The 21,183-nt window shown below is 37.6% G+C and overlaps 2 protein-coding genes across 2 annotated transcripts in view; both read right to left on the bottom strand.

Moving 5' to 3' along the window:
- LOC101883825 (polymeric immunoglobulin receptor) overlaps window positions 1-8,241 on the bottom strand; it is a 10,348-nt gene extending 2,107 nt beyond the window's left edge. Inside the window, exons 1-8 of the mRNA XM_073908007.1 lie at window positions 7,811-8,241; window positions 4,573-4,890; window positions 4,203-4,496; window positions 3,823-4,101; window positions 3,436-3,741; window positions 3,083-3,358; window positions 273-374; window positions 61-107 (exon numbers count right to left, since the gene is read on the bottom strand). Coding sequence (XP_073764108.1) covers window positions 61-107; window positions 273-374; window positions 3,083-3,358; window positions 3,436-3,741; window positions 3,823-4,101; window positions 4,203-4,496; window positions 4,573-4,890; window positions 7,811-8,159 — 1,971 coding nt within the window. The 5' untranslated portion in view covers window positions 8,160-8,241. The remainder of the gene's footprint in view (window positions 1-60; window positions 108-272; window positions 375-3,082; window positions 3,359-3,435; window positions 3,742-3,822; window positions 4,102-4,202; window positions 4,497-4,572; window positions 4,891-7,810) is intronic.
- A 4,278-nt stretch (window positions 8,242-12,519) lies between these two features.
- Window positions 12,520-20,772, bottom strand: LOC141375283 (polymeric immunoglobulin receptor-like). Its single transcript, XM_073908018.1, has 4 exons — window positions 20,505-20,772; window positions 19,391-19,696; window positions 19,038-19,313; window positions 12,520-12,848 (listed from the first exon to the last, which is right to left on the bottom strand). The coding sequence occupies exons 1-4, from the start codon at window positions 20,692-20,694 to the stop codon at window positions 12,799-12,801; spliced, it is 822 nt and encodes a 273-aa protein (XP_073764119.1). The 5' UTR covers window positions 20,695-20,772; the 3' UTR covers window positions 12,520-12,798.
- Window positions 20,773-21,183: the final 411 nt, after the last annotated feature.

Below are 21,183 nucleotides of genomic sequence, written 5' to 3'. Positions count from 1 at the left end.
AATAACCAAATAATTGTTATCTACAAATAAATGTAAACACACACACACTCTGTAACTCACCGCTGTGTTTTTCACTCTCTTTCCCTTGTCCGATGTGGAGGTTATTTCTGATTAAACAAAACAAAATGAATTAATCAGTGAGAGAAACACAAACTGTCATACAGATGGGTCTAATACAGAAACTTTTAGAATACAGATTCTCTGAAACAGTTTAGAGACTCAAACACTCAAATGAATTTGACTATAATACTTAATCACAGTAATGATCAAACCTGTTCTCTTGCGTCTTAATTTACACACAGTGAGAGTGAATCCACAGATCAGCAGCACAATCACACACACACCAGTAATGATGATGACGATCTTGGAGAAATCTGAAAGAAAACAGAAACACAGAGTGAGAATTAGACAAACAGAACTATATAATAAATAAAATAAGTAATATCTACATAATTACTGAAATTCGATATAATGTATTACAGATATAAGAGATATTAATGTTGTGTATTTTTCTATCATAAACATTTCTAACATAATCATCTGTTTAAACACGTGGTTTGTGGTGTGCACATTTTAAAGAACAATAGTGAGTAAAAGCATTTCAATAGAACTCGATTATTTTTTCATAAAAGAAGCTAGTCAAGGTGAATAAAGACACTTGTAAATTGTATGTTTGTGCATTTAATCTTCGTTTTCCTGCAGTAAAATGAGTGTAATTGATTCTCTGCTCTGCAGATTTGCACACCGCCTCTGCTCAGCTTCTTCTTCTCTCTGTTCACTGTGGGTTTCCTGAATAAAGTCTGTAGCTTCTTCACAGACCATCTTAAGACTGTGCACCTTCAGCTCATTTCTGTGGTTTTGAGCTGGTATGAACACTTGTCAACACGCATGTTCATGCTAACGAGGTAACGACACACACACACACACACACACACACACACACACACACACACACACACACACACACACACACACACACACACACACACAGAGCAACAAGCAAGCTAAATGCAGCATCACGCTGTCTCACTCACACACATACATACGTATGCTCGCTTGCTCGGAAGTCGAAAGCAATGTTGTAAGACCGCCCGCTCCCGTCCAAAATTAAACCAGTTGCCGGACACTCCCGCGCTTTATTCGGAAATCTGTTAGCTTCATCTGACCTGAACCTTTATTGTGTTCTGAAACAGTCTGCAGTGAATTGTGACAGATGTGGCTGACAGATCGGTACAGCAACAGCAGCAGCAGGTCTGTTGTGGTGAAGAGAAAGGTCGGAAGGTGAAGCTCTTGATTTACCAGACAATCTACATTCCTCATCATGAATATTGTTTCATGAGCAAAAGGTCATGATCTCGAATATCAATGGCCAAACATTTTTGTAGGTACATTGGCCACACTGAGAGCAGTCATTAAGTTGGATCTGGCTTCTGTTTCAGATGTGTTCACCTGTGTTTTGGGCCAGTCCTTCTGAAGAAGATCCATGACATGCTGGAAGGGCTATGTCTCCTGCTTTTCTGGTACAGCCTTAGGATTTTGCCAGGAGCTGGAGGAAGTGTCTGAGGCAGGGATGTCCAGCTCAGTTTCTGAGAGGTTAGCACTGTGGCTTCACAGCAAGAATGCCATAGGTTCGAGTCCCAGCTGGGTCAGATGGCATTTCTGTGTGGAGTTTGCATGTTCTCCCTGTGTTGGTGTGGGTTTCCTCCGGGTGCTCCGGTTTCCCCCACAGTCCAAACACATGCGCTATAGGGGAACTGAATAAACTATATTGGCCGTAGTGTATGATTGTGAATGAGAGTGTGTGGGTGTTTCCCAGTACTTTCAGGTTGCAGCTGGAAGGCTATCCACTGTGTAAAACATATGCTGCATAAGTTGCCGGTTCATTTCGGTGTGATGATCTCTGATGAATAAAGGTAGTAAGCTAAAGGAAAATGGATGAATGAATGAATGAATGCAACTGAAGCTCATTCTAGAAACGTAGCCCCCGCGGACGTTTCTGGAGACTGCGATTTACGTGGCCGGAGGTACGTATGGCCACATTTGTTTTTTTCAAGTGAACGCTATTGGGTGGTGTGTGCGTCTTCGCGCTCGCTGGCTGTGACGGCTCATCTCTGTGTGGCGGGCTTTCCCGCCGCAACCAGTTTGTCTGCTTAGCTCGTAGTGTTACGTCGTGGAGAGGAGGCCCGGAGGAGGCGGCCGTGGCGACGACCAGGTTCCAGTCCAGGGAAGAGCGGTTCCAGGAATCATGTAAGATGAAAAACAGAATCCAAACAATAAAAGCGAACGAGTTTGTGACGGGGCGAGAATGCAGCGAAATCTGAAAACGCGGTCAAAATTGGACGAGGGCTTTTGCTTTTCTTTTCTGGACGGCTTGTAAATCGTCGCTTGGGTTTAAGGAAGGAGGAGGAGGAGGGCGGGCTGGGTCGGCCGATTGGCCAGCCGCCCAGTCGATCGTTAAGTCAATCAGTCAGTCGGACAGACGGTCGTTCAACAGCGGCCTCCAGTGGCTTTTCGCACGAGAACAGCGCGGGCACAAACGGCGAATGCTCCTGAGAGGCGTTCGAGATGTGAAAAAGCGCGGCACAGTGGCCTCTCGTTGATTCGCGTAAACAAAAACTGCGCAATTACATACCTCCTGGGACGTATTTCATGGCCTCCAGAAACGTCCGCGGGGCTACGTTTACACAATGGGCCTGGGTTGAATGAATGGCTTGATTAGCTGGATCAACTGGATTTAATTAGGTTGAATATAAACTCTGCAGGACTGCAGAACTCCAGAACTAAGTTTGACATGCCTGGTTTGGGGAGAAGTCTGGCTGAGAGTCCTGTCCTCACAACCCAGATCAACTTGAAGGGGTATGGATGAAATAATGGCATTCATATTTTGCTGATAATTGACAAAAATTATACTCAACAAAAGTCCATTTAAAATAAAATTTAAGAGCCTCTTGCTGAGACTACAGCTCAGTTGGAGAATGTATGGATGAAATTATGGCATGCTATGCATGTTTTGCTGATCAATGACAAAAAATATACTCAACAATGGTACAATTAGATTAGCTGTAGTGTGCTCTTATCTTACCCTTTATAACCGTGAGGTTGACTTTAGTGATGAGGTGAGCTCCACACCAGTAAACCCCAGAGTCGTCTGCTCTCAGATCAGTGATGTTGACAGTAAAGACTCCAGCAGACGCTTCATCACTGATAGAGAATCGAGCATCTCTGATGGTCTCCAGTGAATCTCCATCCTTCACACACGCGGAGGCTTCATGTGCTCTGCAGAAGCTTTTCTGATCTCCATCATGATGTCTGCACTGGATGGACACGTCGTCTCCTTCATACTTAGTCAAGCTCAGCTCTGGAAATGAGCAGAAACACAAGAACATCAGTGGACAGGCCTAGTTTTCCACATTCAGACGTGTGAAGCTTCCTCACCCTGCTTGATGATGACCATCAGATGAGTGTAAAGATAATTCAGCTCTCTGTCTAATGTCACTGCGCACCAGTATTTCCCAGCATCCTCTGCTGTCAGTCCAGTGATGGTCCCGGTGAAGACGCTTGCTGTGACGTCTTCATGCAGAGTCAGTCTCTCTTTCTCTTCTCTCACAGTCTCATCCAGAGGACGTGTGTCTCTAGTGGAGCACTTCCCCTTACAGAGAGACTTTGACTTTGATTGATAGATTGAATCATAAGGGCAGAAGATCTGAGCAGATTCTCCTTCACGTCTCACTACTGGAGACACTGCACACAAACACACACATTTAACACACAGATGATGGTGAACAGACTGTATTCACTCCAGAATCATCTGAATGGACTCACTGATGACGCTGAGCTGGATTTTAGTGGTCAGGGAGATGAAGGTCAGATGTGTGTCTCTGGTTTCTGCTCCACACCAGTAAACTCCAGCATCTCTGACACTCACATTGTAAACTCTCTCTCCAGGAGTCATTTGTGGCTCTTTAGATGCTCTCATTATCTGGCACCTCTGATTGTCCTCTTTGCAGAAATATACTTTCATTTTTTTTGCCATTTGACAGCTGATGTTCACGTCTCCACCAAGATGAACAGATTTATTTATGACTTTTGGATATTTTGCACCTTTAAATAAAGATAAAATAATGTCAGAAGAGATACTTTATATACATATAAAGTATATATACTTATTTATATATATATATAAGTATCTGCTGTTTCCTCACCATGTCTGATGTCGAGCTGAAGTTGAGTGAATCTCTCAGTATATTCAGAGTCCTTCACTCCACACCTGTATGTTCCTGCATCTGCAGCTTTCAGCTCTCTAAAAAACACCATCAAGACTCCTGCTCTGGTGTCCTCATCTACAGAAACATCTCCATTCTTCATCCATTCTCCTGAACATCCAGCTGATGATTCTTTACAGATGTATCTGGTCTTGGTTTTGTGTTGAGGATGTTCACACTTGATCATCAGAGCAGCTCCTGAGTAGCCAATCACTGTAGACACGCCCACTTTAGCTGTCAATCACAAACATCATCAAAACACACAGATTTCAGAAACTAAATTAAATTTAACAGAGTTTGTTTTACTTACTAATAATCTGCAGATGTACAGTATTAATAATGTAGTAACTGTACGAGTGTTCGTTGATCCAAACTCCACATAAATAAACTCCTCCATCATCTGCTTTCACTGCAGTAATTATTACATTGAAGTGTCGTTTATCTCTAATATTAAACCAACTGAACCTGACTTGCTTCCATGTGCTGTTAATAATCTCATCAATGGAGTTTTTTCCTTCTTTGAAGACAACCTTGTCATGGTTAATATGATTCTGTGAATATTCACAGAAGAAGATGCCAGTCCGTCCCAGATTCACCTCCTGTCTCTTCATCCGTTTACAGCATGAATCTGTCATTTAAAGTATGTACAGTATAAGACAAACATGCTACTGTAATGTACTTTTGGTTAGTTGAGTAGTGTTGAGGAAGTTTTTGAGCTAAATATTCACAAATTATTATATTATTTGTCTGTTCACACATTTGTGTGTTTATTCCATCCTTTCGCAAAACACTTGGCTGTTATAAAATACATGTATAATATTGTCAAAATGCTGTCCAATCATTACCCTCATCAGCTAAATTTGTGGCCATTTCTAATCCACTTATTACTTTAGAAAATATGTACAGTTGAAAGCAGAAGCTAACATACACTGTATAAAAAGGCACAAAACCATTTAAAAAAGGTCAGATGTTAATGTTATTAAACTTTTTCTCTTTTAGGTAAGTTAAGATGATCACATGTGTTTCTGTTGTGCTTAATAGCAGAATAATGAGAGATTTTTGTTTGAGAAATTGTTATAACTTTTCTTGAAAGACAAGTTTACACACAATAAGATTATTCTGCCTCTGAAAAAGCTCAAATGATGATGTGAAGGTTTTGGAAGTTTCTGATTGGCTAATTGACAACATTTGAGTTAATGTGAGGCACAACTGTAGAATAGTATTGAAGAAAAAGCTCAAACTCGCTGCTTTCTTGTGTGACAACATGGAGAATCAACAAGCCAGAATCAACAACAAAGCCAGATTACCATTAGCTGAATGACACTGGGAAAAGACTAATGTTTGGAGACATGTCCTGTGCTCTGATGGAGCTAAGATTGAACTGTTTGGCTATAATGACCAGTGTTACTAGAAACACCATCCCAACTGTGAAGTATGCATAGATGGCATCATGAAGAAAGAAGATTATGGAGAAATACTGAAGCAACATCTCAAGACATCAGCCAGGAAATTACAACTTGGCCACAAATGGCTCTTCCAAACAGACCATGACCCTATAAGCACACTGCCAAATTAGTTCAAATGTGCTTTAAGGACAACAGAGTGAATGTATTGGAGTGGCCATCACAAAGCCCTGATCTCAATCCTACAGAAACTTTGTGGGCAGAGTTGAAAAAGCTTGTGCGAGCAAGACAGCCAACAAATTTGACTCAGTTACAGCAATTCTGTCAGGAGGAATGGGCCAAAATTCCTGCAAACTATTGTGAGAAGCTTGTGGAAGGAGACCCAAAACATCTGACCAAAGTTATAGAGTTTAAAAGCAAAGCTAAAAAAAAATCAAGGATATGTGTACAAACTTGTGACTGTCTAGAAATTAATAAAACATTTCTTTCATTATTCTGACATTTAGCAAATGTAAATCATTTAGGTAATCCTAACGGAAATAAATAAAATAGTAAAATAGTAAATGTTTATTAGGATTTTACACCAGACATTTTAAAAAAATAGTTATGTTTCCTTTTTTAGACTTTGTAAACCTTTGTAAAGATCTGAGTAGACACACCTCTTGTCTTTGACGTAACACACATGACCATCATGATTTAACCTTGTAATATCTTTACAATTCTGAATAAATACTTTTATCCACATATAGACAACAAGTTGAGGTGATTTTTATGAGCTAAAATATTAATTTAAATTGCAAAAAAAAAAAAAAAAGGAATAGAAATCTTTCATTAATCTTTTCATTATCTTTTTTTTGTAAAGTTAAACAAGTCAGTTTAAGTTCATTCAAGTTAAAATGATTCATCTGGATAATTTAATAACTTATTACTTTCAGGCAAACACACAGCAATATCACAAGTGTAAAAATAACACCCAATGTGTCAAATTTAACACTGACTAAGAGTGTATGTGTCCAAACTATGGAGTGTAAAATTTATACTTCTGATGGTGTTCATTTTTTACACCAACCGTGTGTAAATTCAACACTTTGTATTGTTAATTGTTGTAAAAAAATCAACAGTATCTACTGCTGTTTTCACACTACACCAGTGCTAGTTTTAAACTTTAACGTTATTTGTTTACAACTGAGTACTTTGTACATACAAAACTATAAAACTAGATTGCTAAATGCTGTAAAAAAGACTCATTGGCTGTTTCCATCCAACGAGTCAAAGAGAACAAAATCGTCACGACACAATTAAATGCCGTCAAATATCTAAAATAAAAACAACATTTACTAAAGTAGGAGAAGCTGTGTGAAGCTTTTCTTTATTTAATAAATGACTTGTGCTTTAGAAGACAGTATGCTGATGCGCAATGAATACGTGGTGGCATTTGAAGGCATGAGACACAGAGCACAGACGCTCTGGACAGTTCTGGAGGTCATAAAAAAATATAATAACACTGATACTGAAACGGTTAAGAGGTTTTAGAATGACCAAAACAACATTTCAGATGTTTTACAGTGTGCTCAGCCTGCTGGTTTGTCCATTCACCCACATTTTCATCATCACACAATCTCTTATCTCATAATCACATGGCTTGTTTTAATGTACATACTGAAGTTTCCACCATAGTTTATGTGCATCTTTTCTTATCAAATAAAAGGTTTATCTTATTCAGTTATGCACATTTTCAAAATGTATGTACATCTCGGCGTTTCAACTGATTTTTAATGGGCATATCCAAAATGCACACAAAAATAGGTGGAGGGAAGCATAGCTACCGTCCCAATCCTGTTTTGGTCTCATTGTTAAAATGGAATCCCATTTTAAATAGCTTGAGATATAGCTTGATACTGCAGTGTTTCTCAACCACGTTCCTGGAGGACCACCAGCACTGCATGTTTTGGATGTCTCCTTTGTCTGTCACACCTATTTCAGGTCTTTCAGTCTCTGCTAATGGTGACGATCTGAATCAGTAGTTTGGTTAAGGAGAGATGGAACATGTGCAGAGCTGGTGGTCCTCCAGTAACGCGGTTGAGAATCACTGCCCTACTGTATTATTTTTTAATTGTATAAATGTAATAGGCCAAAATGACTCACCTTCAATCACCTTCAAGTGTATTTCCATATCCTCAAAAGCAGAAAGCCCAACCGTGTATCTTCCAGAGTCCTGCGGCGTCAAATCTCTGATGAAGAGCATATTTCTGTTTTTGTTCAAGTACAGAGTGAACTTTCCGTCACTGACCCACAGATCCTGCCTGCTGTTCTCTAGTATTATTAAACCCCATCCTCCGTGGGTGTGTTTTAACAGATACAGACTGTTACTTGATGAAGAGCGTCCAGAATCCAGCATCAGGCTTCCTCCAGAGTATCCAGTGACTGAAAGAGAAAAGATCTGACCTGAGATCAGCTGTACAGTCAAGAAAAAGAAGATGAAGAGGATCTTCATTGTGACTTGAGTTGAGTGTGTTGTTGATGCTGAATGATGAGTGTGTGTGGATCTACAACAGTCTGCTTTAGTGACTTCCTCTTTCTTCAGTTCTTTATCAGTAATGAGCAGCTTTACTGGCTTTATTCACTCACACAGCGACACCTACAGGACAAACACTGAATCTACTTCAGATAAGTACTAAACCACACTCAATTTAATCGCATCTTCCACTAGATGGCGCATGTACACTCCTTCATTCATTCATTTTCTTTTTGGCTTAGTCCCTTCATTTATTTGGCTTAGTCTTTGCCTCAGCGGAATGAACCGCCAACTTATCCAGCACACGTTTTATGCAACAGATGCCCTTCCAGCTACAACCCATCTCTGGGGGACGTCCATACACACTCATACACTACGGACAATTTAGCCTACCCAATTCACCTGCATGTGTTTGGACTGTGGGGGAAACCGGAGCACCCGGAGGAAACCCATGCGAACACAGGGATTCGAACCAGCGACCTTCTTGCCGTGATTTGACAGCACTACCTACTGTGCCACTGCGTCGCTGCGCCTGTTAACTGAAGATGTAAATTCACATGTAAGATTATTTAGATCAGTGTTTCTCAACTCCAGGCCTTAAACACACTACAAAGCACTATGGTTATTGCTAGAAGGTATACAGCGGTGGACAGAAGTAAATGAGAATTATTAATATTATTTATTAAATTACCCATTAATTCTATTTTATTAGCGTCTACCACCACTCCAACTCTAATCTTAATCATCACAGCAATGTAAAAACACTAAATATACCAGGCATTATTCATATTTTAATTAAATTACCCCTTAAATTGTTTTAGTAGCATTATTATTAAATCACCGCTAAACTTAAACCCAAAAAATCTGAATTGTTGTGTCACAAAAATATGCAGTATTGATGAAAGTATCCGCAGCTGTATCCCTTCTAGACTTTCCTCAGCACTATTTCTATGTCTTTTGCTTGTTTTACACACCAGATTCAGATCTGCATGATCTTTAAGGTCCACAAGCTAAATCTTGTATGTCAAATAAAAGAGACAAACTAAATGTGGGTACTGAAGTAGGAAACCACTGATCTAGAGACCACACATACTGGAAATAAATTGCTTGAAGGAATACAGCTGTGGCCAGAAATAAACTAGAATTATTTATATTATTTATTAAATTACTAATTGTAATTTATTTCCATCTACCCCTACTTCAACCCTAGACCTAACCATCTCAATGATGTAAAACAGTATCTATACCAAGTGTTGTTCATATTTTAGCTTAGTTAATATTGAAACTGTATTTTATTAACATCTACCCTTACCCCAACCCTAAACTCAATCATCACAGTCATGTAAAATATGAATTATTGTTGTACAGTGTCATAAAAATATGCTGTATTGATGCGAGTATATGCAGCTGTATACCTTCTAGACTTTCCCCAGCACTATTTGTATGTCTTTTGCTTGTTTTGCACACCAAATCCAGGTCTGCATGATGTTTGAGGTTCATGAACTGAACATTGTATGTCAAATCAAAGAGATAAACTACATGTGGGTACTAAAGTAGGAAACCACGGATCTAAAAACCACACATACTGCAAATAATTAACTTTTTTTTTTCTCTGATAATTTGTATTCGTAAATTTAAACAAATTTTTGGATTCTAAACACAGAAAAACTATACATGATATAATATAACACAGGTAGGTGTGGATTCAGCACCATGGACAGCAGCTTTCAGATAAATGTCACCATCATTAATAAACTTGATTTTATTTTTATTTATTGAATTTCCCTTTATCTCTGACTTTAGTCATAAAAACATCTCTATGAACAATGACTCTGTAATGATCACATTTTAAGTCAAGTTTCACTCTTCCCGATTGCCTCATTGTTTATGAAGAAATCAAGGAAATCAGCGCCGTTTACTAATCATCCAAACCAGAACTCTAGGAAATACATATTACACACCCAATCAGCTGTTATACAATATTATTACTGTTACGACCCTGTCTTCTCTTTCTTACCTTTCGCTGGCCTAGCAATGTGACGTCACCGTTAATTAGTTAATTTATGGATGGAGAATGTATATATTTGAATTTTGTTTTGTGAAGAACGGCACTTCCTCTGGTGGACCGTTATTCCACAGAGATGTCGTTTTGCTCCAACTCTTTTGTGTTGCCGTCTTATGTTTTGTTTTGTATTTTGTTGAGAGAATTTCATCTAAATTTCTTATTTATTTCAAATCCCTAGACAGTTTGTTATACTTTATTCTTCCCTTTAATAAATGTTTTTTTTTTCATTATATACCTTTTTGTGTGTCTGATTCTTTTTATGGTACGGTCGGGAGCGAGCTGGCTGTAACAGTACATACAACTGATTTTGATGATCCAGAAAATGTAATGTTCAGATAAATATAAATGTGTTATGATGTGTTTTTAACTTTTTGACACTAGATGAAGCCAGGAGCTTCAATTTGGAATTTTTTCATTTGTAGATGTACAGAATAATAATTATAATAATAACAATAATAATAAAATTGTAATGTGCTTTTCTAAAACCCAAAACACTACAACAATAGTAAAAATAACACAGCCAATAAATCACAAGAATTCAATACAGAAAAATAATATATCATAAACAACTTGAACAATAATTTGATCATTTGATATTATATAAATTATTGTTATTACTATGATAATTCATTCATTCATTCAGTGTATTTTTGGTTTAGTCCTTTTATTAATCAGGGGTCGCCACAGCATATGTTTTACACAGTGGATGCCCTTCCAGCTGCAACCCATCTCTGGAAAACAACCATACACATTCACTACAGACAATTTAGCCAACCCAATTCACCTGTACCGCATGTCTTTGGACAGTGGGGGAAACCGGACCACCCGGAGGCTCGAACCAGCGACTTTCTAACTGTGAGGCGACACCACATCGCATCGCCCATAATAATAATAATAAAAAAAAAAATAATAATAATAATAATATAATAAAAGCATGATGAATGGGGTCATTAGAATCACTGATATTAGTAAGATTTTCTTAAACAACCTTGAAATTAAAATTAGTTTGAAGAAATTACTTTGCATTTTTGATCTTATAACATGTTTTGACAGACTGTAAAATGTTCAGTGTCTGAACAGAAATGAGTACCAGCGTAACTAAAGGAAATCAATGCAGTTTATCCTGTTTATAATAAAAAATCTGTTTGCTATGCACATCTCTATTGGATATATATATATATATATATATATATATATATATATATATATATATATATATATATATATATATTTAATTTAATTTCGTTGCATTCTGCTGCACGAGAACGCAACATTCACACTTATTTCTGAATAAAACAGTTTAACACACTATTTAAAAGCATCCAAGTCTGGCATCTGCACATGTCTTTAAACGGAAGCACAGCGCTCAGCGCCATATAAGGAGAAAACCAAACAGCGCTTCAGGGTCATTTGCTTTACAACGCGTTACAGTATATTTGAATATTTATAACCTGAATTAAAAGATACGAATTCGGCACAGTAAACAAAGACACACACAACGACAGACGCACAAACAACCACAGCTTATTTTATGATGACCAGTATCGGCCATTGAGGAAGGCTTTTAATTTTATAATTGAATTCAGAAACTACACGAGCAGTCCTGTATAATTTTCAAAATAATGCTGCAAAGGGATTTTCTTCTACATGTAAATAGGCATTCTGACCTTTTGTACATTTTTTGACTGAAATAAAATTAATACACTTTTAATTTTTTTTTATTTATTTTTTTTTTGCTGACCGTTTAGTGTAATAGCTGTGATTTATTTACTTTTTATAGTTGACCTGCTAAATGAACTTTAAAAATAATAATAAAATTAATAATAGCCTAATTCTGCTGATAACAATCTAAGACTTAATCTGCTCTGCTACATAACTGTGAACAACTGAAGCAGATTACATGACAAACAGTTTTAGATTTTGCATTATTCATTCTTATGTTATAAAGGAAAGTGGAAAGTAGGTTACATGCCTGTACTGAAACCCCATTTCCTGTTGTTTACACAATTGCCTGAAATGCATCTTGGTTTGGTCAGAATAACTAGAAAACCACAAGCTGAAGAACAGCACAACTTGATCTTCAGCAAACTGACCTTTAAATCCACCCAGCAAACAGCAGAAAAGCATTGAGATATTTAGAAGAAACCATGAATAACACACAATAACAATAGTATGAAGACAAATAAGATTAAAGAGCATTTATTTCTGAAACATAATAGTTTTTTCATCAATAAAGCAAATAAATCCCACTAAAAGAATGAATACGTTCATATTAAAATCAACTACAGCAAAAGTCTTTTATTGTGACAGTCTCACTCATGATACCGCAACAAGTCACAACACAATCATTTTTAATATTTCCTTTGTTAAATTCATTTGACTTTTACTATTATTGGTATATTGCCTGTTTGATTATTAGACTTTATTCAGGTTTACAGATGTAAAGTCGTGTTTTCCGCTTTCAGAAGATGCTGCAGATGCAGCTGCTGGTTTAGTCTTCTGCTCATAATCAGTGTTCATCATCAGACTCACTGCGGCTTTCACAGTTCACAGTTAAACTAGTTTGAGAGCCTGAACCTTCAGCTGCTTCATGTGGCTTTGAGCTGGATGGAAAAAAAAAAACCATTTTGCTCACACAAACAAAAAACACCTTCAGGTTCAAGAGAAACTTCCTGACTTTATAAAGCTGCCTCAGAATTAACCACAGTATAAAAACTAAATTATTGCTGTTTTTATGATAACAATAAATCATCATCATCATTATTGTTATTTTTATTATTCATTTCTTTCTTTGAAAGAAGTTACATCATCAGTATGTAACATAAATGTTTTAGTCAATTTTAAACATTGTCACTGCAATAATAATTCTATCTTTCATTTTCTATGACTAATATCATAAACAATTAATAACCACAAACAAATTGTGTTCATAAAAATATTATTTTACAACTGAAATCTACTAAATACATCACAATTGAGAACCAATTTAAAAATGAACTGAAAAAAAACAACATCAGCAAATATATTGGTACACTAAAATAATAATAATAATAATAAAAAAAATAATAATAACACATTTTATTTATTTTATTTACACCATACAATAAAACAACAAGAGAAATAATATAAAAGTATACACAACAATAGTGCAGATACTATTAAGTGATACAAGTCATTAAATAAGTGAGTTTTGAGTCTTGTATTGAATAATGTAAGGGTCAATGTTTCAGGTGGCAGTGAGTTCTAAAGCTGGGGAGCAGAGCAGCTGAATGCTCTACTGTCTATGGGCGATAGATGAGCAGAGGGAACAGACAAGTGTATAAGCAAGTTAATTCATGAGGCATTTATTAGAAGCAAAATAAAATCTTATAATTCAATTTATGAAACTAAAGCAGGCAAAAGCTAATTTATATTCAGCTATTGAGAAAATACTTTGATGATTTTAACTCTGAATGATTCATTCCTGTCTTGGTCACCAGATCAGATAAAGCGAGATGATGAACTATTTTGATGGTGTAAAAAAAAGCAACACGAGCAGCAGTTAAATTTCAACACAGTGAGCAGAACAACAATCAAACCCAACCCAGAATTGGCAGATCGGTCATCTGTGCATGCCAGCAAAACATCAACTAATAAATGAAGAACTACTGCTGTGATGATTTTCCCAGAGATGGGTTGCTGCTGGAAGGGCATCCGCTGTGTAAAAACTTGCTGGATAAGTTGGCGGTTCATTCCGCTGTGGCAACCCCGGATTAATAAAGGGACTAAGCCGACAAGAAAATGAATGAATGCTGTGACGATCTGTGATGGGTGAGTTAGTCTAGTCTGATGGGTGAGCTAGTCTAGTTTACTGTGGAAATACGACTGTGGCATAATCAGAGTAAACCTGACTTGTCCTGAAGGCGACTGGAGCTTCACTGAGAGACTCTCGATGCTTCTGGAAAGTGACGGATGCGTACAGAAGCTCATCAGAAGATCCTTCATTACGACTGATCACTGATGCAGGATCATGTCCGCTGTCTGATGACTGAACATGTGGAAATCAAGAGAAAATGAGCTGAGAAATCAGACAAAACACCCCCCCCCCCTCCCCTCTCTGTCTATGTGCACATCAAATACAAGAGTGATTTGCACAGCAGGAACACATATAAGAATTACTCATCAGTAGGCCCACACGGAATCTGCACGCGTAGAATTTCGCAGATTTTCCACAGAGTTTCCGCAGAATTCCGCAGATTTCTACAAATTTTTAGCCCATGATTAATTCTGTTTATTTACTTTTTGTAAATGTGTAAATCTAAATTTATTCAGTTTTTATTTAGTAATTTATTACTTTTTATTTCATATATTAAGGTTTTAGTTATGATACTCTGCTGGATACTCCTAAAATAATTCCGCAGAAATCCGCAGATTTTTACCAAAATTCTCAGCAGAAATAGCAAAAAACGTCCGCAGATTCCGTCTGGCCCTGCTCATTGGTGGTGTGATGGAAAAGCATAAGGATTGCACTTAATAAGTGTTTTGAGGCTAAGATGTGATTCTTAAATATAGTTAAACCAGCCATTAAATTATTCTTGCTCTGATTATTCATGAGAAGATTTTTAAACATAACATACTGTTATATTTAATAATGATATTGAAATTATCGTCATGGATTGTTCATGTCATTTAAAAAGACATGCATTGTTATTTCTATTACAACAAAATGTAAAACGAGAAATAAACAAAAATAAAATTGTAAATGTAAAGCACACACTGTAACTCACCGTTGTGTTTTTCACATTAGCTCTCTTGTTTGATGTCGAGTTTTTCTCTAATTAAACAAAACAAAATGAATTAATCAGAGAGAGAGAGAGAGAGAGAGACAGAGAGAGAGAGAGAAACTCTGACAAACACAGCATCTGATAAAGAGAGATTTACTGTAGTTTAGAGACTCAAACTGATTAAATACTTCATGATATAAATGGTCCAACCTGTTCTCTTGTGTCTTATTTTACACACAATCAGAGTACAGCATCCACAGATCAGCAGCACAAACAAACACACATCAATGATGATAATGATGATCAGAGAAAAATCTAAAAAAAAAACAAAAAAACAAAAATAAAATCAACACACAAACAGCAATAATAAAAGACAAACAGAAATACAGGACATTTACTTAATTACCAAATTTCATGATGTTAATGTTTAGTCTTCTATTCTTTTATGCTAATTATTTCTAACATAAGCATCTGTTTTAAAACTTAAGGTTTGTATATCCGTTTTATAGAATAATTGTGACTAAAATGATCAGTAATACTTTTTTTTTTTTCTATTTTAGATATATTGCCAAGCTGAAGTCTGTCCTTATTGTATTGCTAAAGCCAAATGTCTATGGTTGGGTCTCCCAAACTCCCAAAACAAAAACGTCCAGGGGCCTCATGTATCAATGCTGGGTACGCACAAAACCTTTGCGTATGCCAGGTTTCACGCTCACGTTTGGATTTACTAACGATGAAATGAACGTGAGAATGTATGTTGGTCCACGTCAACTTCATGCCTGGCGTACGTGCATTTCTTGTGTGTTTGTTTTATTTCCATTGACGACTCCTAGAGGCAGTTGTGTTAAATTGCACACTACAAAGCATCTTTGAGCCGTGCAATGGCAGCTGTATGGGGCGGGATCATCCGCATGTCTAGCAGGTATTTAAGGTTTCCATATCATGCTGTTGAACCGCGGTAAACTTAGTTTGACATTCAATAGACATTCGGTTTTAAACCAATTAAATTAATTGCTGCTGTTATGGTTTGAGCCAAACATAGGTCAGATATGCATGAATATGGGCTCTTTATGTTGCACAAGGCTTTTACCCGATTAAAAAAAAAAAAAAAACATATGAATGAATTAAACAATTCAATCATATGGAATTGTACAATAAAAACCAGTGCCAAAATGTTCAGAAAAAAAACATCCTGCTTATTGCACAAGACTCTGGTTTTGGAGTTAGCACTTTATTTATTTTATAATATTTTTTAAATATCTTTTAATGTAAAAGTTGTAAAATTCAATTCAACTCTGATTGCAATTGAGGCAACTCTCTCCTCAAAGGGTGTTCGTTCAGCATCCACTGTTCCCCTGCCTGTTCTGTCCACACTTTGACGGTGCACCACTGTTCTTGTCTTAACCTGCGCCTTTACATCGGACCATTTCTTTTTTAATTCACTCTCAGTGCGATGTTCAGACCCCACTGTGTTAACCGCGTCAGCTAATCTCTCTCACTCTATTTTATTTGTTTGTTATTAATTCCCGAGGACAAACCTGCAAATAACACAGTTTTTCTCTAGTCTACCTCAGACAGGAGCACCTCCAATTCACATTCTGTGAGGTTTCTCTTCTTGCTTGCTTTTGCCATTGCTTTTTCATTTGTTTTTGCCAAAGTGGAGTCATTAGCATATTCATATGGGGAGGAGGCAGGGAGGGGTTTTGTGCTCGTGCACGTGCGCTCAGTTTCACGTTTATTCAGACGTACAAAGAGAATGTGCATAGGATTCTGCATATGCAGTGTTTCATATATCAGATTTTTTTTTTTACTGCGTACACACATTTACAGCTTTGTCCATACGCAATGTTTTAGTATGAATTCAACGCAAGTCTTTGTACATGAGGCCCCTGGGGTCCGTTCTTCGTACCTCACTTAAATGATCTAAGATGATTTGGCAGATCCTGGATCTTTTAATCTTGATAACTGATCTCTCGCTAATTTGGTTCTTCAAACAACTTCGCGAATCAGATTAGAATGTCTGGATAAACTGATCTGAGATCATGCAGTGTGTGTTGTGAAGGACAGATCTATCGATCCTCGAAATCATGATCAGCAATGCAACGATTGGCTGACGGCACAGCAGCGTAATGACATCATCTGATTAATATTCAATTTTCCATGTGAGCAAAATTACATCAAATTAGCAGTAAACGGCTTGTTGAATATGACACGCAATAACCTTCCACATTTGTTGTGAGCTGCAGGCTTTACACTTTCATGTGTCAAGAGTATTCATCATGTATTTCAATGCATATCAGTGTATTTAGTTCTACATTTAGAAAAGATTTGTTTAATAATAGTAGCTGTTTTTTTTAATCGGTGTAAAGAATAACTGGTTGTTTACAAAAGCATTTTGATATTGGTAAAGGCGTCTGCAACTTTTGTGAAGCATCAAATCACCGGCATATTAACTATCAAAACATGTTCATGACTGCATAAATGTATTATTGCTTTAAAAAAGTCACATATTCTGCCTGTTTATTATACACAATTTGTACTAAGCGATCTAAAAAGTTCATATCAATAAGTTTTCTCTGTGCACCACCAGGTGGCAGTCTTTGTACTTTCATTTCGAGAGTGCAGATTGCATGTTTTATTAATATGTATAACTTTATTTATTTTATTAATAACTATAACTTTATATATATATATATATATAGTTTAAAAAATATTTACTCTTTTCCCAAGTGTATATAACTACTACTGTAAGTAAATATCAGAATTCGGTACATACTTTTTGTATTATATTTGCTTGAACTGAGCCGATCTAATATGAATTGAACCTGCTCCCGATCAGGAACTGTTGCTATGACAACAACTCTCGGATCAGCTTTGAAGAACGAAACGATCCTGGATCGTGTCAAATCGTCAATATCCAAATCCAGCTAACTGAGTAATCCATGTACGAAGAACGGACCCTTGGTGTGTTGTGCATTGGCCGGTGGTTAAAGGCCAGAGCAATGACAACAAACATTTCTCATGGAAACTGGCTCTGCGACATGGAATGTCTCATCACCGGGGGAAGGAGCCTGAGCTTGTGCAGGAAGTTGAATGGTACCAACAAGAGATAGTAGGTCTCACCTCTATGTCCGGCCTCTGGAACTAGTCCACGATTAGAGGCAGTGAGTTGGTTTGGGCTTGCTTATTTCCCCAGCTCAGCCACCATGTGCTGAATTTCTCCCCATGGAGCAAGATAGTCACCCTCTTGTGTCTTTGAGTGATGGACAGGTCTGTTCCTGGAGTTAGTTTGTGCTCGCAGCCCAAAAAACGTAGTGTGGAGTACCAAGCTTTCATTTATGATCATCTGACTTACAGCTGTATGTATTAGACACTTCAGTAAAGAACGGGCAGAGCTGCCAACTGATGGCAAAGGAGGAAGCTGGACTGACCCAAACAAATCGTGGCTATCTGGTCGAACAATGTGAGAGGCAGATTTTCAACTCTTGAAGGAGGCTAGAGACATTGAGTCAGAATGGAAAACTCAGGCACGGGATTAGTTTGGAGATAACATGGTAGAAGACAATCTCAGATTCAGGAAAGGAAAGCCAGGGCTGTCTGTGACTTACTAATCGGTAAATCGATATACCGCTCTCCTGTGATGAAGGTGCTGAGCAGGGAGGCAAAGCTCTTGATTTAATAATCAATCTACATTTCTAATCTCGCTTATAGTCATGAGCTTCAGTTATGACCAAAAGGACAAGAACTTGTCTGGGAATGCCTTGGGATTCTGCCAGAAGCTAGAGGAAGTGTCTGAGGTGTCCAGCTCAGTTACTGAAGGGCTGCATTCCTGCAGAGTTTAGTTCTAACCCTTCTCCAACGCAGATACCTTGTTGTTTTCAAATAAACCAGAATAACTGAATCAGGTGTTGTGGTTAAATCTAAACTCAGGGTGCAGCCCTCCAGAACTAGGTTTAGAGACAAGACAAAAGATAGAAACAATATGAACAAAGGTACAATTAGATTAGCTGTAGTGTGCTCTTTTCTTACCCTTTTTAACCCTGAGGTTGACTTTAGTGACAGCATGAGCTCCACACCAGTACACCCCAGAGTCGTCTGCTCTCAGATCAGTGATGTTGACATTAAAGACTCCAGCAGACGCTTCATCACTGATAGAGAATCGAGCATCTCTGATGGTCTCCAGTGAATCTCCATCCTTCACACACGCGGAGGCTTCATGTGCTCTGCAGAAGCTTTTCTGATCTCCATCATGATGTCTGCACTGGATGGACACGTCGTCTCCTTCATACTTAGTCAAGCTCAGCTCTGGAAATGAGCAGAAACACAAGAACATCAGTGGACAGGCCTAGTTTTCCACATTCAGACGTGTGAAGCTTCCTCACCCTGCTTGATGATGACCATCAGATGAGTGTAAAGATAATTCAGCTCTCTGTCTAATGTCACTGCGCACCAGTATTTCCCAGCATCCTCTGCTGTCAGTCCAGTGATGGTCCCGGTGAAGACGCTTGCTGTGACGTCTTCATGCAGAGTCAGTCTCTCTTTCTCTTCTCTCACAGTCTCATCCAGAGGACGTGTGTCTCTAGTGGAGCACTTCCCCTTACAGAGAGACTTTGACTTTGATTGATAGATTGAATCATAAGGGCAGAAGATCTGAGCAGATTCTCCTTCACGTCTCACGACTGGAGACACTGCACACAAACACACACATTTAACACACAGATGATGGTGAACAGACTGTATTCACTCCAGAATCATCTGAATGGACTCACTGATGACGCTGAGCTGGATTTTAGTGGTCAGGGAGATGAAGGTCAGATGTGTGTCTCTGGTTTCTGCTCCACACCAGTAAACTCCAGCATCTCTGACACTCACATTGTAAACTCTCTCTCCAGGAGTCATTTGTGGCTCTTTAGATGCTCTCCTGATCTGGGAGCACTTATTATACTCCTCTTTGCAGAATCATACTTTTAATTTTTTTGGCATCTGACAGCTGATCTTCACTTCTCCACCAAGATGAACAGATTCATTCATGACTTTTGGATATTTTGCATCTTTAAATAAAGTTAAAAGATTGTCAGAATAGATACTTTATATTTTCAAGTTAAAGTATCTGCTGTTTCCTCACCGTGTCTGACTTTGAGCTGAAGTTGAGTGAATCTCTCAGTATGTTCAGAGTCCTTCACTCCACACCTGTATGTTCCTGCATCTGCAGCTTTCAGCTCTCTAAAAAACACCATCAAGACTCCTGCTCTGCTGTCCACATCTACAGAAACATCTCCATTCTTCCTCCATTCTTCTGAACATTCAGCTGATGATTCTTTACAGATGTATCTGGTCTTGGTTTTGTGTTGAGGATGTTCACACTTGATCATCAGAGCAGCTCCTGAGTAGCCAATCACTGTAGACACGCCCACTTTAGCTGTCAATCACAGACATCATCAAATCACACACAGATTTCAGAAACTTTAAAATAACATTTGAGTTTGTTTTACTTACTAGTTAAGTACAGATGTACAGTATTAATAATGTAGTAACTGTACGAGTGTTTGTTGACCCAAACTCCACATAAATAAACTCCTCCATCATCTGGTGTCACAGCATTAATTCTTACTTTAAAATGTTGTTTATCTATCATATTAATCAAACCGAACCTGGTGCTCATTCTCCACGTGCTGTTAAGAATCATATCAATGGAGTTTTTTCCTTCTTTGAATACTAGCTTTTCATCATTAATATGATTATGTGAAAATTCACAGATGAAGTTGCCAGTCCGTCGCAGATCCACCTCTTGTCTCTTCAACCGTTTACAGCATGAATCTGTCATTCACAGTACATACAGCATAAGACAACATGTTACTGAAATGTACTTTTGGGAATGTTGAAAAGGTTTTAGAGCTGAACATTTTCAAAATAATATTTTTAGTCTGTTCATATACTTGTGTTGATTCCATCTTTTTGCAAAACATGTCGCCATTATATAATACATGTACATATTTTGACACAATTACATTATACTCAAACAAAAATAAACTAAATAAATTTGACCTTACTTAAAAATGAAGTTGAAAATGTAAAAGTAACACAAACACGTACAGTATGTTGTCATAGCATGTTTATAACTCTATGGAAAATTATTTGACCATATGTAACCCCACTGCCTTATATATATATATAT

This window comes from Danio rerio, chromosome 1 (genome assembly GCF_049306965.1).
Source record: "Danio rerio strain Tuebingen ecotype United States chromosome 1, GRCz12tu, whole genome shotgun sequence".
NCBI classification, from domain to species: domain Eukaryota; kingdom Metazoa; phylum Chordata; class Actinopteri; order Cypriniformes; family Danionidae; genus Danio; species Danio rerio.
Note: the sequence above shows the minus strand (reverse complement) of the source record. Positions and strands in the feature narration are given on the sequence as shown.

What these genes read in the sequence shown, in the direction of transcription:
- LOC141375283 (XM_073908018.1), bottom strand. Translation starts at nt 20,694, where the DNA reads ATGATTCTTAACAGCACGTGGAGAATGAGCACCAGGTTCGGTTTGATT. An exon ending in GATGGTCATCATCAAGCAGG is followed by an intron (nt 19,314 to 19,390) that starts GTGAGGAAGCTT and finishes GCTCATTTCCAG; the next exon opens with AGCTGAGCTTGACTAAGTAT. An exon ending in CAACCTCAGGGTTAAAAAGG is followed by an intron (nt 12,849 to 19,037) that starts GTAAGAAAAGAG and finishes TTTTCCATCCAG; the next exon opens with CTCAAAGCCACATGAAGCAG.